Below are 17168 nucleotides of genomic sequence, written 5' to 3' on the forward strand. Positions count from 1 at the left end.
CATTTTAAAAATACTACAAGATATAAACTATCTGTAAAAATATCACTGATGTGTGATTTGTAATCATAATCTAGCCAATCAGAAATTTCCGAAGCAGCTCTGCTAATCTAAACCAATGAGTTTGGGTAGGGAACTGCCTGTTTGAAAATGGAAAAGTAGTGATGGAAAGTTAGAATCATTTCGGAAAATCGGGTCTTTCGAACATTTTATTTCAAAATAACCGGTTCAGTGATTCTTAGAAGTCATGATGTCCGGATCAATGAGTCAGTTGAGTGAGTTGCTGACTCGGGAACCGTCCAGACCGATTCAGTCGGATGCGTGAACAAATAACTAAGGCTGTGTTCGAAATGCCATACTATCATACTACTCTTACTATTTCTGCAGTATCCAGTATGTATGCTGTGCATAGTATGCAAATTTTCTGTATGCATGTAATACCCGGATGACCTACTATATTCGCCAGACTCTCCTAAATATAACTCAAGTACACTGAAATCAGTACAGAAGCTGTTCGGAATGGCATACTACCATACTATATTGCAGTATGCTGTGTGTATACTGTGAATAGTATGCTCTGAAACATTTATTGCTTATTGTATACTGTTTCACACACTATTCTTTAAAAAAAAATTAGTAGGCAGTATGCACTGTGTACTGAGCAGTAAGCAGTAAGCAAGTATGCCATTTCGAACACAGCCTAAGTTTATGAAACCAGTTCAACCGATTCATCGAAAAGATCTGACTCTAAAGAACGACTCGCTCACGAATTGGAAATCGCTATTTGGAACACCTGTTTGGAAAGAGTTTTATTTATTCCGTTTGATGACAGGATATAGCACCTGTGACTAATTAAATATCTTTACGTTTATTACCTGACACATCCAGATTGTTCACCCTGGACCTCCACTGCAGCACCAGCTTTTGTCTCAAAACTTCGTTTAATATAAAATAAAGGTCAACACTTAAGTCCAAATGTCAACCAAATACGTGTTTGCTTCCACCACGGCACACGTGTGTATTCTAAACGACACTACTACAGTTTGCGAGATGGACCATATATCGATTCATTTCCACGGGGAAAGAGGAGATTCAACTATAGGCCAATCTGCTCGAGCTTGGTTCATGAGGAACTGATGACGCAACAGCGGCTTGGCGCTACTCTCTCACCATCTCCTTCACCGCTAGATGGCACTCTGTGACCTCAAAACGTGCTCTGCACAGACAGACGGCTCCAAAAACAGACATGCACGAATAAGATTCTCCTCAAATAGGCGACTCCAGGCGAGCATCAGAGCTAATCCAAGCCCAGACGAGTTCATACGCATTTATAACTTTGAACTTGGGATCACTTTCCCAGCATCTGTAACTGATCCCACTTACTGTGATTGCATTTAATGGTCTGATGGCTGAATTAAAACAGGATGTATTCTAATGTATTCATGACAGCCGATTGACCAACACTAAATGATCCCAGAGATGCAGCTTTGAGAACCCTTGCTTAGCATATTCTGTTTTTAGCTGCTGTTAACATGTCAGCATCAACAAAGATTCCAATTCCTCTTTACACAGACAGTTTTTTATGCTGTCATTAAAATATAATCTGAAAAGTCCCAACTTTTTGGTTGTCCACATGAGGGACGTTGTGCTAAATGTAGCTTGTTGTCGGGTTGAGGCCCAGGAAATGTGCTGCATTCATCAATGACAAATGCTAGTAGCTCTTGCCTTCTTCTTTGGGTCAAATTAATGAATAACAAGGACCCCCGTTTCCTTTCTGCCAGGAAAAGATCTTTTATATTGCTGTATAATTTTAAGAGCACCATTAAAAGAGCAGACAACAACAAAATATCTCTACTGAATTTCATAAAACCTTCAGTTTGAACAAGAAGTTGAGTCTATGCATAAACTGGGGCTGGGCAACTTATTAAATGTCCTGTGACTGGATGACCATATATAAAGCAGTTACTGGTCAGAGTGCTCTGGTTAGAGGTGACTTACTGCTTGTGGTTGTGTTTAGTACCACAGCATGAGTAAATACACACCCATTCATTAACAATCTACTGCTAAGCATCCACCCAAACAATGAATCATCTCCAGTACTGGTCTATGTGACTTTTCCAAGATGACGGCATACGTGATATTCTTAAATATATATTTGATTACACGCCATTTGGCCAGATTTAATGGTTAAATCCCTCTCTGTAATTCTTCACTTGGCCGTCTCCTCCCAGATGGCCAACTGTGATTGGAAGTTATGGGCCCTCGGATTGCAGTGTGAAACCGTCTGGGCTAAATGAAGATGCTTACTCAAGCGTATAACAAAAGATCCGGGTTACTACGAGACGTCCTGAGAAGTTTTAACACTGATAATGGGCTCATTCTTCCAAGTTAAAAGCTTAGAATAGCCCTATTGTATGTGATCAGCAAAAAAAAATGTACATTAAATTTGCACCATTCCTGTTAGTGACACCATAAGAACTTGAGAAACCACCACATTCTTTGCCATTTGTGAAGGTACATTGTCCTGCTAACTGTCTCTGTTGGAATGTTCACAAACTTTTTCTTTTAGAAGTACATAATTCTTTTCCCCAGTATTTCTTCCTCTCCTTCCTTTTCAGTCCATTTTTTTCTTTTGTGTTAATAATACCCACCACCAAATCATAAACACAATAAATAAACAATAATTAGATTAATATGGGGTTTTTTTACATCTCCATAGGGAAAATTAACTTGTTAAATATGTTGTGTAACTAAATATTGACATATTTATATCATCCACTTGCAACCAAACTTATAAAACAACTATAAAACCTTTATCATTACGGGAATACATAAAGCATATATGCAATATTAAAAAATAACTAATAAATAAATATTACTTATTAAACAAACTTAAATTTACCATCAGACCATTCCAATTCTTAATGAGAAGCAAGTTATTACATTTCTAAGAGACTTGACTTACAATTTTCACCCAGGAAATTATGAAACGGGTGAAAACATTTCACCGGACTTGTTTAAAAGCAGTAAGTTTTGCTCTTTAGCAATTACAAATAAATAAATAATAGATTTTTTTTTTAAACTGTAAGAAGAATAGACTAGTATTGTTTTATTTTTTAATTAAGTGTTTTTAGCAGCTTTTTGAGAACCACGTTTAAATTTAGTTTCTCTTTGCTTTCATGGGTTTGGCCAAGGTCTCTGTATAGAGCACACTGTCCAAATGATTCTCCAGTTGATGGAAGTATTTGGCTTGAATAGCAGCAACTCTCTCTGACATTGTCTTGGTAACCACATTGCTGTGTGGTCTACTGCTTACGTAAAAGGAATACTTTTGAAAGGGGGGTGAAGAATTATTACAACTCACATTAGAAACGTTTGCTAATTCAGGATCAGGTTTCCTGTCACCATATGGTCACAGAAAATCTGACCCGGCTGTGGTACACTGTCAATATCTCACTTTACAACTTCGCACTAAAACTGCACTTTTAAAAGGTGAAAACACACGAGTGGAAACGTGCCAGAGATTCTTTTGGGTGGATTCTTGGTAACAAGATGGGGAAATTTAGAGGTCAGGATTCAGTCATCCTGGGGAAAAAAGAAACACACCCAAGTACTTAAAAAACAATCTTTATTCAAATATACAAAAATATAATCTTGTGCTTTTACCAATAACTAATATATTTCTAAAAGCAAAACATTTTGTAGCATTTATAAATAAATACAATATCTAGTTTATAAAATACAACAACAAAAAAAAGTTAAAAACTTGAAACTTCAATGAATCCATGTGCAGGAATAACGCTAAAGCAAAGGAGCCGTCCGATTGTTTGCCCTGTGGTTGAGAATCCAGATAAAACACGTTAAGGACAATAAACACGACACAATAACACATTAAGAATAATTAATTGAGACTATTTTGCCAGAACTACCTCACAACTAATGAGTGTATTAGTCATTGGATGAAGTCAAGACAAAAGAAAACTCACATTAAGCTAATGAAGATTCAGATATGGGTGGATACCTTGAGTTTAGACACTTTGATTTAGCAATAACTCTTCTTTTGCCCTCAGTTCTTCACCAGTATTGTATGAACTATGCAGCATTATCAAACAAAGAGATACAGTAAAGTCATTATAATACATTATTTATTGGACACATTCATTTTTTGTTAATATTGAATTAGCCATCCGCTCTGCATGCTGTTTGGATGTAATTAGTATTTGGTCATACATTAGCTCTGCGTAGTTATTTCTGTCATTTTGCCAGCAGCACCAGACCAGCCTTTCCTTTGTGACAGCACACCTTTTAATTAAAACGTTTTATTTTTAACCTACTACGGCTCATATAATACATTTTCACGGGGTACATCAGCAATAATTTACTTGAGATTGAGGTTGTTTGCCCATTAACTCATGATGAGCATGCTGGGAATGTTAAGGTAGGAACTTGCATGGACTTTCTGACTTCCTTCAAACCAGTACAGTATGTGAAATTTTATTTTCTATGATATTGTATAAGCTTTATTAGCCCAAAAGCACTTCTTCTGTCATTGTACAAGAGAATCAAACTAAAAAAATGAACAATTAAAAGTGTGCCCCAGTCACAAATCAAGCACAAGGACAGATAGTTTTCTGATTGATAAAAACATGAATCAAAGTGCGTGTGTATTTTTTTGTCCATCCTCATCCTCATATGAAAAGATGGGATTCATGCAGGAAATGGCAAGAGGAAACCTGATGTTAATGTGTGGATGAATGCATGTGTACAGCAGCATGCAGTTGAAGTGAAGTGAAAGTCAGCCATTCTTAGCTGCGCTAGAATGATTTTAAATCAATCGACAGATAAAGAGATATACTCACCCTTTGCGTTTTAAATTACGACATCCAAAAAAACAAAACACTGTGGAGTAAGATAATTTCAAATTTCAAATGCTTTGGAATGGGGTCAAGAACAGCTGTGTATCACAATCAAAGGCACCAAAGCATGACAACATACATTACCATTCAAAAATATGGGGTCAGTACGATTTTTTTTTACGTTGTTGAAAGTTTCTTATGTGAAATGTTTTTACAATTTTACTGTTATTTTTATGTTTCCTATTTTATAATATTTTAAAATGCAATTTATTCCTGAAGCAAATCAGAATTTTTAAGCAGTCACTACTCCAGTCTTCAATGCTTCTTGATATTTCTGTGGAAACCGTGATAGGAATTTTACATCTTCTGCACATTTATAAATGTCTTTACAGTCACTTTAGATCAACTTAATGTATCCTTGCTGAATAGAATAATATAAAAAGTTATTAAAACATTTTTAATGACCCCAAAACAACTGGTATATACTATACTATCTATACTGTACATAGATCAATCCAAATAATTCATATACTCACAGGCAATGGCTATACTCAATAAGGCACCTGCAACATATAAGATCAGTTGTGTTATTAGTGAGTATAACAGTGAGACACATGAACAACAGGAAATGAACTTTCAATAGATACAGTATGTGGTGGCCCTCAGTTATAGTAGTGATCACTCCTCTTATTTGGAACTTATGCAAGACAAAATAAGCCATTATCATCACTGACTGTTATATAATATGGTGACGTATGTTGTACGACAAACTAAAGTCACCTCCATCTACAGTAACTGCATTACTTTCCTGAGGGTGATGTAGTCAAACATTGAATTCAGTACAGTATCATTGGATTTAAAGGATGAACTCACTTAAGCCAATAGTGAGCTTTTTGACAAGTCCTCCTGCAATAAAACACAATCAAATAACCATTACAACAAATAATTAGTGTGAAACCTGAAGAAAAGCTGGGCTGGACTCCTTACTATGTGAACGGGTGGAGGCTGTTGTCATGTCTGTTGTGGCTTTGTTTGTGGTGGTGCTTGCTTTTGTCGGTGTTATGATGACTGAAAAAAAAAATGAATACGTCGTTATCTGCTTTTGCCATCTTCTCCAATTCAACATTGCACATGTTGCATAAACATCTAGACAATTCAGTTGATTTGAACAATGTATATGGAATGCAAAACCACCGGAGAAAGATCCACAGATTTCTGAAGAACAGGAACGCCCATCATTCACAAATTCGTTTCATATTTGATCTAATTTGATTATGCTTTTAGCTACAAGTGCAGCAGTACTCTAAGCAGAATGCAGCAGAGTTTCCCTCAAAATCAGCGCAGGAAGTGCTGCGGGTTCTGTACAGGCCTACTTATCACTCATATCACGAATGCACACCTTGGAATATAAATTCCCATCCATTATAGCGTTCGGAAGGTTCAGTTTACAGATATATTCAATTTTATATTTATACAATATATTCAAAAAGTCACTTGATAACAAAATTAAGCCTACATATCTACATCTATCTATATCTATCTATCTATCTAAAAAAAAAGTTCTGCATATTGGAAACTTAAAGGTGGGGTAAGCGATTTTTCAAAAACGCTTTAGAAAACTAATTCGGGCCGAGTAGCAAAACAAACTTGTAGCCAATCAGCAGTAAGGGGCGTGTCTACTCATGATCCGGAGGAGAGAGCATTCAGTGCACAGCATAGGACGGACATTAACCGAGCCGAGTGACATAAAGATAGAGGCGGATAAAAAAAAACAAAAGAGGAAAACGTCTGCGGAACAAAAGAAGGCTTAAGGCAATAAGGCAAGAAGTAGGACCCGTGTAAATATCGGATCAGCTTTCCAGCGCTGGAGAGAACTCAAGAAGCGGAAGGCCTGCGATCGGACGCTGTTGGTGAATTGTAGTGTCGTGCTGTGCCGCATCCAGTGTAGACCATAGATGTGTATATATATCTATGGTGTAGACAGGATCACTGATTATAATGAGTTCTATAGTATTTTGTCGCGCCACGCCACTCGCGTCCGGTGTAGACACGGTGTAACATTGGTTTTGCTTTGTTTCACATAACTAATCGTTGCCTGGGTTGCGTATGTATGTGTGGGGCGGAGCTATCAAAATAGGGGCGAGACCCTTTTGGGGTAGGGGCGTGTTTGTTTTGGTGATTTCAAATGTCAACATTGGCTACCAGAAATCGCTTACCCCACCTTTAAAAGTGATTGGTAGTGCACATTTAGAAGTTTTTTACTCTTCTCACTATTAACACTCCAACTCATTTTATGGCATTTTGTATAATGTTCTTCCAGCACTGCCAGGCACAGCTATCCGATACTCCCCAACCTGCACCATGATGGTTTCACAGAATGATACATCGCCTCCCTAGAAATATTTTTCAACAACTTCCTGTCACCAGCAGGACTATGATGAAATGGAAACATGAGGCTGAGATGATTCTGTAGGGCTTGGAGGAAACAGACCGGGAGCGGTGAGTCACTGAAGACTCGCTATTACAGATCACTTCAACATATACAACTAAGACAAAAAAATCCATAAATCACAAAAGGCCTGAAGGACCTGCTGAACAAGAAGAAGGGGACCTTCAAGTAGAAGGTTACCTAGAGATGCGAGTGAACATAAATAAACAGGTCAATAAGAGGACAAAACAATAAAATACAATAAAGTGAAAGGGCAATGCAATTCAACTGTGCTGTGCAGGAATAGCAGGATGAGTTCAGCAGGCTGAGTTCTAACATGCAGTGCCCTGAAGGTGCTGCAACACCAGTGATTGAGTCCAAATACAAGCTCAGACTGATCAAGGGTCAGATCTTGAAGCACCATTACTTATACTTTTACTTAGCGATAGGTTTCCAGTGGAAAAAAAACTTGGCATCCACAGTAAAAACGACAACACTATGTTATGCAAATCACACAAGAACAGCCAATAAGAATATATTTGAGTGCATTATTATAAGTTATAGCTAAAAATCAACCTCCCTATGTAGAAAATAAATGGAGTTGTTACTTCCGGAACTGGCTGTTGCACTCTATACACAGCTACAGTGTGTGGAGCTAGATGCTGGACCAATGCAACTGTTTGTGGGTGGAGCTTCCCACTGTCATTCAATGCAGCTAATTAGGACAAAAAATGTATGTGACTGGAGTAAAAACTTTAATTCCAAAAACTGACCTATGCATTCCGGAGGTGGTGAACTATATACCCCGTATTCACCACGTGTGCGCATGTTTGTAAACTAATAAATACTTTTATTCAGGACACATTAGTTTGATCAAAAGTGGCAGGGAAAACATTTATATGTCAAATAAGGGCTGTTCTCTTAAAATTTCTATTCATTAAATAATCCTTTAAAAAAATTTCTCGGTTTCTTTCCACAAAAATATCAAGCAGCACCGCTTTCAAGCTTCGCCATCAGAGGTAAATTACATTTTAAAATCTATTCAAACAGAAAAGCTATTTTAAATAGTAATAATATTCCACCATACCTGTTTTAGTGTGTTTTTGACCAAATAAATACAGCCTTGGTGATCATAACAGACTTAAAAAAAAAAAAGCTTAACAACCTCAGTAATCCCCCCTTTAAATGCATTTTATTTGTATTACAAGTAGTTAAATTTATGCACTTGACAATTACAGTATATTGTGGCTCCACCTACAGGAAAGTTCCGATATCTGTCTTTGATACCCTGCTCTTAGAATGGTATTTTTCCATTTGACTAATAATTGTCGAGATTCTATTAAAAACATAAAATTCAAAGAAACAGATCAATCCCAACCCAGGGTTGTCTCGTGTTTTAGCGGCATTTGTTCACGAAATTGCTCAGGCAGGCTGTTTTCAACGCGCTGAAAAGTTTCTGAAGTTGACAGACTGACTGGGTTTAAAGGGGTCATATGATGCAATTTCAATTTTTCCTTTCTCTTTGGAGTGTTACAAGCTCTTGGTGCATAAAGAAGATCTGTAAAGTTGCAAAGACTAAAGTCTCAAATCCAAAGAGATATTCTTTATAAAAGTTAAGAGTCAGCCACACCTGACGAAGCGAAGTCCAGCCCGGGGTCGTCACGTGTGGTTGCCGCAAACCCTCCGGACGCTCCTTTATCGAATCCGCCGGTCTCGCCGTTCTCAAGCCCGCCGCCTCTGCTCACTCAAGCCCTCCGGCTGTTCCTCACTCTAGCCCCCGGCCGCTGCTCACTCTAGGCCGCCGCCGCTCACTCTAGGTCACAAATGCAGACATGCAACTGTTTGTGGGTGGAGCTTCCCACTGTCATTCAATGCAGCTAATTAGGACAAAAAATGTATGTGACTGGAGTAAAAACTTTAATTCCAAAAACTGACCTATGCATTCCGGAGGTGGTGAACTATATACCCCGTATTCACCACATGTAATGGAGCTGTTGCCAACGAGGATGTAGTTATCATCGCAGGAATATGTAATGACATCATTAAACACAGGTTCACTGGGTGCAACCCTCTTGCCATGCTCAATTGGATCTGGATATTCGCATACTGTCACTATAAGAGACACGGTGAAAGAGAAGCTGTTACAACATCTCTGACTGTGAAGTTGCTCTAGACAACACAGATGTTGATACTGAATGCGCATTAGGGTTATTACAGTAAACTAAAATCATTAAAAAAAAAACTCAAAATAATATAAATATGAAGTGAATTAAAATCAAATGTAAACATATTTTATTTCAGCAAGTTGCCCAGGCAATGTTTTCATTTTCAATTAGTTTTAACTTGATGCATTTAAATAACTATAACTGAAAGAAAAATGATGAAAAACTATATAAATATACTTTAATAAGAAATAAAAGAGATAAGAACAAAATTACTAAAACTTTAACTAAGATGAAAATATAAAAATGTATCAAATTAATTTAAAATATTAAGAAACACTATAATAATGTCAAAATTATATTAAAAATAACACTTATATGAATCTATCCAAAGATGAGGACTCACATATACATTCAGCGCTTCCACTCCAGCCAGAAACAAGACATTGCCTGTGGCTTGATCCTTCCAGATCATATCTGGATTAAAGACAAAAACAAAAATCAATTGCAAGTATGAGTGCAATATGGACAGTAGGGGCCACAGCGTTCCTTACCCTGTCTCACATATGGGTTGAATGTAGGCACCAAAAAATGTTCCATCAGGGATGAAGTAGGTCATATGTGGTGAAAGTTCAGGTTGTCTACAATCCATCTCTGAAATGAAAGCAAACATAGCAGTTTAGTACTTGATACAATTTCTTTTAAGGGGAATGTCCCAATTTAGAAGTCAAAACTGAATTACTTTTGCAGGTTAATTTCACTGGACTCCAGACCCCGTTCACACAGGTGATTGAAGTCGGACCTTCATCTCTCTCAAATCCTTTAGCACACTCCACAAACGCTTCTGAATTGTCTGGGAAGCTATTCTTCAGTATGGATTCCGAGGACAAGACAATTTTGCCATTCAAAACAGGAAATGGACACTCTGCTACAACAACCACAATAAAAGATTTTAGTCAAAAGTTTAGGGTCAGTAAGATTTGTGTGTGTGTGTTTGTAAACTAATAAATACTTTTATTCAGGACACATTAGTTTGATCAAAAGTGACAGGGAAAACATTTATAGTTTTACAAAAGATTTCTATGTCAAATAAGGGCTGTTCTCTTTACATTTCTATTCATCAAATTATCTCGGTTTCTTTCCACAAAAATATCAAGCAGCACCGCTTCAAGCTTCGCCAACAGAGGTAAATTACATTTTAAAATCTATTCAAACAGAAAAGCTATTTTAAATAGTAATAATATTCCACCATACCTGTTTTAGTGTGTTTTTGACCAAATAAATACAGCCTTGGTGATCATAACAGACTTAAAAATATTACACCATACCTGTTTTAGTGTGTTTTTGACCAAATAAATGCAGCCTTGGTGATCATAAGAGACTTTAAAAAAAAAAAGCTTAACAACCTCAGTAATCCCCCCTTTAAATGCATTTTATTTGTATTACAAGTAGTTGTTCACAGCTGTGTGTGTGGATTTAGGATGGGTTAAATGCAGAGCACTAATTCCAAGTATGGGTCACTTGGCCACATGTCACGTCACTTTTTTATATTGTGGCTCCACCTACAGGAAAGTTCCGATATCTGTCTTTGATACCCTGCTCTTAGAATGATATTTTTCCATTTGACTAATAATTTTCGAGATTCTATTAAAAACATAAAATTCAAAGAAACAGATCAATCCACACAGGGTTGTCTCGTGTTTTAGCGGCATTTGTTCTCGAAATTGCTCAGGCAGGCTGTTTTCAACGCGCTGAAAAGTTTCTGAAGTTGACAGACTGACTGGGTTTAAAAACAATCATTCAAGACGTTTAATTTAAAATCAGCTTACCTTTCCCCATAGAGACCAGTGAAAACGGCAGTAGAAGCAGTGGCCAAGCCTTCACACTTGTCATCGTTATTTGAATAGATTTTGTTTTTCAGCAACAAACACTTGTCGTGAATATACAACAACCGACAGAAAAACGTAAATGATGAAATAACGATAAAGCACTAAGTTACACGGACAAAGATATTCCCCATATTATCTTCATTGGTCACTTTCCCGCTGCAAAGGAAAAGAAACACGGGAAAATTAAAAGGAAAAAGAGCTTCTTATATTGGCGTGTACTACGACTGAACATCTGAAGGGAATCTAGAAGCTCACTCTTGCGCTAATGTTCGAGGAAACATGCCCATTCTGTGACGTAGGCCTGCCCTTCCCTAAGACTAAAGACTGACAACATGATTCAAAGAAACTGGCTGCTGCTCTCTATGAAATACTAGCGTGCTTACTGTGCAGCACAGTATACACAGTCTGCCTATTATATTCAAAAATAGTATTTAATCTCTTTACAGTGTGTAACAATAATTGTTTTAAACGAGTATGCATTTGTACTGTATTTGTTTGATACACTGTTGTTGTCCTTTTGTCACTTTTGCATTAGTTGCCTGTAGTAGCCATGTACACATTAGTATCACGTGATCCTTCAGAAATCAGTCCAATATGCCGATTTGATGCTCAAGAAACTACTTATTACTCATTATCAATGTTGAAAGTAAAGATAACAGTTTTACATATATATACAGGCTATAGGAGTGTGAAATTGCTTATATATATATATTATATATATGTGTGTGTGTGTGTGTGTGTGTGTGTGTGTGTGTGTGTATATAAAACTTTCAACATTGATAATGATCTTTAATGATAATTATCTTTACTTCTGAAGGATCATGTGACACTAATGATGCTGAAAATTCCGTATAACCATTACAGGAATAAAAATATTATAAATAGAATAGAAAATATAATAAATAAATAGAAATAGAATAGAATAAACAGAAAAGTTATTTACCATTTTAATGGTATTTCACAATATTCATGTTTTACTGTATTTTTGATCAAATAAACGCAGCCTATATTGCAGATGACTTTGAGATGTAAAACATGACAGAAACATCCCCAGAATCTGTTCATGATTAAGAGTATTTATTAAATAAATGAATGCTGTTGCTATAGTGTGCATGTATTTGAATAACGAAAGTGCAAATGAATCCAGTCTGCTGAAGGCAGTTTTCATTTTCAGAGTTCATGGAATGTGTGAGTCAGTGTAAGGGTGTTCCCCAACCAGGGCGTCCCTCATGAAGCTTTAATCTGATGATATTTGATAGTGTAGCCTAGTTTCAATTGCATTTTCTTCCTCAGTGCTTTATGGTAACTATTTACCATACGTCTAATTTCTAACATCAGTATTTGGTTATTATGAATCTTGCCGTGTTTCAGTAACACATGGCTATTTTCAGTGTGTGCGTGTGTGTGCGTGTACTTCCATAGAAACAGTGGTTTTGATTGCTATAGTAACAGTGTGTACTTAAGCACAAAAGCGTTTAATGATTCAAGCATCATAGCTTAAAGGGAACCCTGACAGAGTTTATCTGCTGAAAAAATAACAATCATCCATGATAAAATCACTCCAGGAAGTCGACGTAAAAAATAATAATAATAACTGTCAACTAAACTCAAGTACACTACCGGTCAAAAGGTTGAAATATTTTTAATGTTTTTTTTTTTTAGATTTTTAATGTTTTTGAAAAAAGTGTCTTACACTCACCAAGGCTGCATTTATTTTCTCAAAAATACAGTAAAACATAATATTGTAAAATAGTATTACAACCTAAAATAACTGTTCAAATGTGATTTATTCCTGCAATGCTAAAGCTGAATTTTCAGCATCATTACTCCAGTCTTCGGTGTCACAGGATCCTTCAGAAATCATTCTAATATGCTGATTTACTACTACATCAATTATTAATTATTAACAGTTCTTTTCATCAATGCTACCGTTTAATATTTTTGTAGAAACTGATTTTTTGAGTATTCTTTGATTCATAGGAAGTTCAAAAGAACGGCTTTTATTTAAAACAGAAATCTCTTGTATTATAAATTTATTTACTGTCACTTTTGATCAATTTAATGCATCCTTATGGAATAGTTTTTTTTTTCTTCCTTTTTTCTTTTCTTTTCGAAATCTTACTTAACCCAAACTTTTGAATGGTAGTGTTGCCCAGTTTCTGCAAAGCAACACAGCTGTTTTAAACAACGACAGTAATAAGAAATGTTTCTTATTCATATTAGAATGAATGTGACACTGAAGACTAGTAATGGCTGCTGAAAATTCAGCTTTGCCATTGCAGCAATAAATTAAATGTTAAAAGTATTTTCAAATAGAAATAAAAATAATTTCACAATATTCCCATTTTTCCTGTATTTTTATCAAATAAATGCAGCCTTGGTGAGCATAAGAGACTTCTTTCAAAAACTTAATAAAAAAATAAAAAAATCTTAACCATTCATGAACATTTGACCTGTGATCGTTTCATTGTTTTCAGCTGTATTTTCTTCCACTTTTATCAGTGAAACGGAATGACCTTATAAAATCAACTTCGTTCCCTAAGGAAGTATTTTGAACGTTCAGAGCTAGACATATTAAAGCAGACTCCAAATGTGCTCTTTGCGCTTATCTCAGAAACACACACCACACCCGTTTTATCCTGACCTGACTAGAGAGATAAAGCCACTAAGCCAATCACTCTTTCCTTATTTATAACAGAAAAACCATTTCTGCTTTTCATCAGCTTGTCCACAGCAATTAAGGTTCAACGAGTAAAGTTCTAGAGTGGCACATGGTTGTTTGTTTAAAAGCATTCCTGTTTTTCGCAATGCACTGAGACCCATGTAATACATATACTGCTCAAGCCTCAGCTATTGCATTTCAACAAGAACACACAGCTGTGTAATTTTTTTGCGTTATAACATTCATATATTAAAATGTGCATTCATTATAAGTACATAAAATTTTATATGACCGCATAAGCAAATGTTTCGCTTACATTAGTGATGTGTTTTATTGGAAATGACTCGTTAGTGACACCTGGTGGCAGATCGTAGAAACCGTAAGGCCTGCATGTTAAAGAATCCTAATATATTTCACCTGTCAGACATTTATTATCCACTTTCACCACTGCTTCAGTGGTTTGCAATACATTTATCTGCTCCTTTATATCTCTGCTACCGCCTAAAATACCTCCTCCAGTCTCTACGGTACTGAGTACTTTACACATCGCTGAGCAATCATGAAATGATACAGCAGTGTTCTGCTTAACTCAGCAGAACAAATGCCGCTTAGACAGGCATATTTCTTTACTGTAAGCCATTAAAGTAGTCTACATTTTGTTCTGTGTGACAAGCCATAGGTTTTATCATCTAGACAATGCTGTAGGCGTGACAGGCTTTCTGTAGCCAACTTGAGCTGGGATAATAAATGTCATGGTCACAGTCATTGTATTTTTAAAATCTTATAGCTTCAAGTCATCTTAAAATAATGAAATTAGTCAAACGTTGCTCTTATCTGTGCGCGCTCGGTTTTGTCACACTGCCTGTTCCTCTGCAAAACTCAGCAGAAAATGATCTTAATTAAATATAAATTAAACCGAGCTGATGTTAAATATAGAAATGCCAATTAAGGAATAATTCACATCTTTTTTAATATCATCATTATTCTGAAGCAGAAGTCGCAAGATTTCGATTAAGGGGAAAAAAGTTAATTTGAAGTAAAAGTGGATTGTTCAGGAGACCCTTATCATTTATAAAAAAAAATTAAAATTAAAAATTAAAAAAACTCCCTTGAGATTTTTGATACAAATTTTAAAACTCATTTGATTTTGCAGAAAGCGTTACATGACCAGAACACCAGGATATGATTTTATTTTCTTTGCACTGACTTGAAATATTTTCCCGCCGTACTTAAATAATTACTTAGAAAAATAACGGAACAAATATACATATTTCTATTCTTTCTTCTGAGAGACCACTCAGCTATTTTTTATAAAGGTGCTGTACATTATTTAAACATTTACATGAATCAGACCACGTTATACTGAGCCCCTATGTATTTAGTCTAATATGAGGTGATTCTAGGCCTCACTTTTAAATATGAACAATGAAGATGAGTTACGTATGTACAGCAGATGCTAACATTGCTTTCATGACATGTCTTCAGATTCTGTTGAATTTAAACAGTTTTCAATGTCCGTCATTAGCACAAAAACACAATGTAACACCACAACTTATCGTGAACAATAATCTTGTCTTTGTAATTAGTTTGCGTTCTCATCATTTACTGTATATCAAAGCTGTGTCACAGCTGTTAGTTACATATCCAAACCCTGAGGTCATAATCACGTCACACACAGCATATGGAACGGCCACCAGTCCTTTGGTATTGATAGATCATATCACTTCTTATGAAATCACACCTTACATGTTTATCTTGGCCACATTTCAGACCTCAAAACCCCCCAAAAACAGCCCTTTCAGAAACCTCCCACAACCGATCAGGTGTTGCAAGCAAGCATGGAAAAAAATTAGCTGATGATCTTAAAATAGATAGTTTGATAGAAGACATTATACCTGCAACATTCCTGTTTTTAGGAGGGATCATTTTTCCCTACTTTATAATCTGTATTTAAAGACTGAATCTTTGCACATTAGGGTGAATATCACAGAAAACTGTCTAGATCATATTTCACCTCCAAAATCAAAATTTGCATGAAGACAATGAAGCCTAATGAAGTCTATTTGTAGGATTTTTATGATTTGTTTCATTGTGACGGTATGCAGGAATTTTCTCTCCCCTAAAAATTCTCTGTAATTGATTCAGAAGGTTTGCTTTTCACTGCAGTCATATTTATTAGATACTCGTTACTTTAGTGCAATATAAATAATACATTATTTTAATATTAAATGTATTATTTTAAATATTAAGTTTAAGTTAAACCTAATGCAAAAAAAAAACAGTAATTTGAAGAGTAAACGTGCTTACTTGTCATAAAAATAATGTCATAATATATAAAAAAATCAATAATAATAATAATAAAACAGGCTTTATTTTCTTAAAGGAATTTACATTATTTTAATATTAAATGTATTAAGTTTAAGTTAAACCTAATGCAAAAAAAAAAACAGTAATTTGAAGAGTAAACGTGCTTACTTGTCATAAAAATAATGTCATAATATTAAAAAAAATCAATAATAATAATAATAAAACAGGCTTTATTTTCTTAAAGGAATAGTTCACCCAAAATCACTTGCTCACTAATGGATCCTCTGCAGTGAATGGGTGCCGTCAGAATGAGAATCCAAACAGGTGATAAAAACATCATAATAACCCACATGTAATCCACACCACTCCAGTCCATCAATTTACATTATGAAGCAAAAAGATGTGCGTTTATCAAGATGTTTTTTTTTTTTACTTCAAACTTCAAAAGTCCTCAATCCATGATATTGCTTTCTCCAGTGAAAAAAAGTTATTGTGTGAATCAGGAGGGAAAGATGCAAAGATTAAACGCAGTTTACAAGCCAAAACGGTCCAAAACAAATATGTCAGTATTTTGGCCAGAAGCAATGGATTTGTTTATTACAGACACACAGGTTTTCACTTCACAAGACAATAATTGATGTACTTAAGTCATGTGGATTATTGTGAGGTTTTTATCAGCAGTCTGGACTCTCATTCTGACGGCACCCATTCATTCTTTGTTGGCCTGAATGCGAGCAAATTTTCAGCAAATTTTCATTTTTCGGGTGAACTATTCCTATAATGCAAAATATTTTCTTTTAAATTTGAGATCAAATATGACCCCTTGACAACCTTCATGAGGTTCACCCATGCGCATTGGCTTCCAAT

The 17168-nt window shown here is 35.7% G+C and overlaps 1 protein-coding gene across 2 annotated transcripts; it reads right to left on the minus strand.

The window, feature by feature from the left end:
* Positions 1-2911: 2911 nt before the first annotated feature.
* On the minus strand, positions 2912-11584 carry LOC107729776 (complement decay-accelerating factor, GPI-anchored-like). Of its 2 annotated transcripts, none has more exons than XM_016540461.1 (11): positions 11273-11584; positions 10186-10371; positions 9998-10097; positions 9850-9920; positions 9217-9393; positions 5841-5921; positions 5727-5759; positions 5390-5416; positions 4857-4896; positions 3984-4089; positions 2912-3829 (listed from the first exon to the last, which is right to left on the minus strand). In XM_016540461.1, exons 1-10 carry the CDS (start codon positions 11334-11336, stop codon positions 4026-4028), a joined length of 843 nt encoding a protein of 280 aa, XP_016395947.1. In that variant the 5' UTR covers positions 11337-11584; the 3' UTR covers positions 2912-3829; positions 3984-4025. The 2 variants fall into 2 exon arrangements, with proteins under 2 accessions (XP_016395947.1, XP_016395946.1); XM_016540460.1 differs by having other exon boundaries at positions 2915-3829; positions 4019-4089; positions 11273-11583.
* Between the last annotated feature and the right edge of the window lie 5584 nt (positions 11585-17168).

The sequence above is a fragment of the Sinocyclocheilus rhinocerous genome, unplaced genomic scaffold, assembly GCF_001515625.1.
Source record: "Sinocyclocheilus rhinocerous isolate Xijiao unplaced genomic scaffold, SAMN03320098_v1.1 scaffold218, whole genome shotgun sequence".
NCBI classification, from domain to species: domain Eukaryota; kingdom Metazoa; phylum Chordata; class Actinopteri; order Cypriniformes; family Cyprinidae; genus Sinocyclocheilus; species Sinocyclocheilus rhinocerous.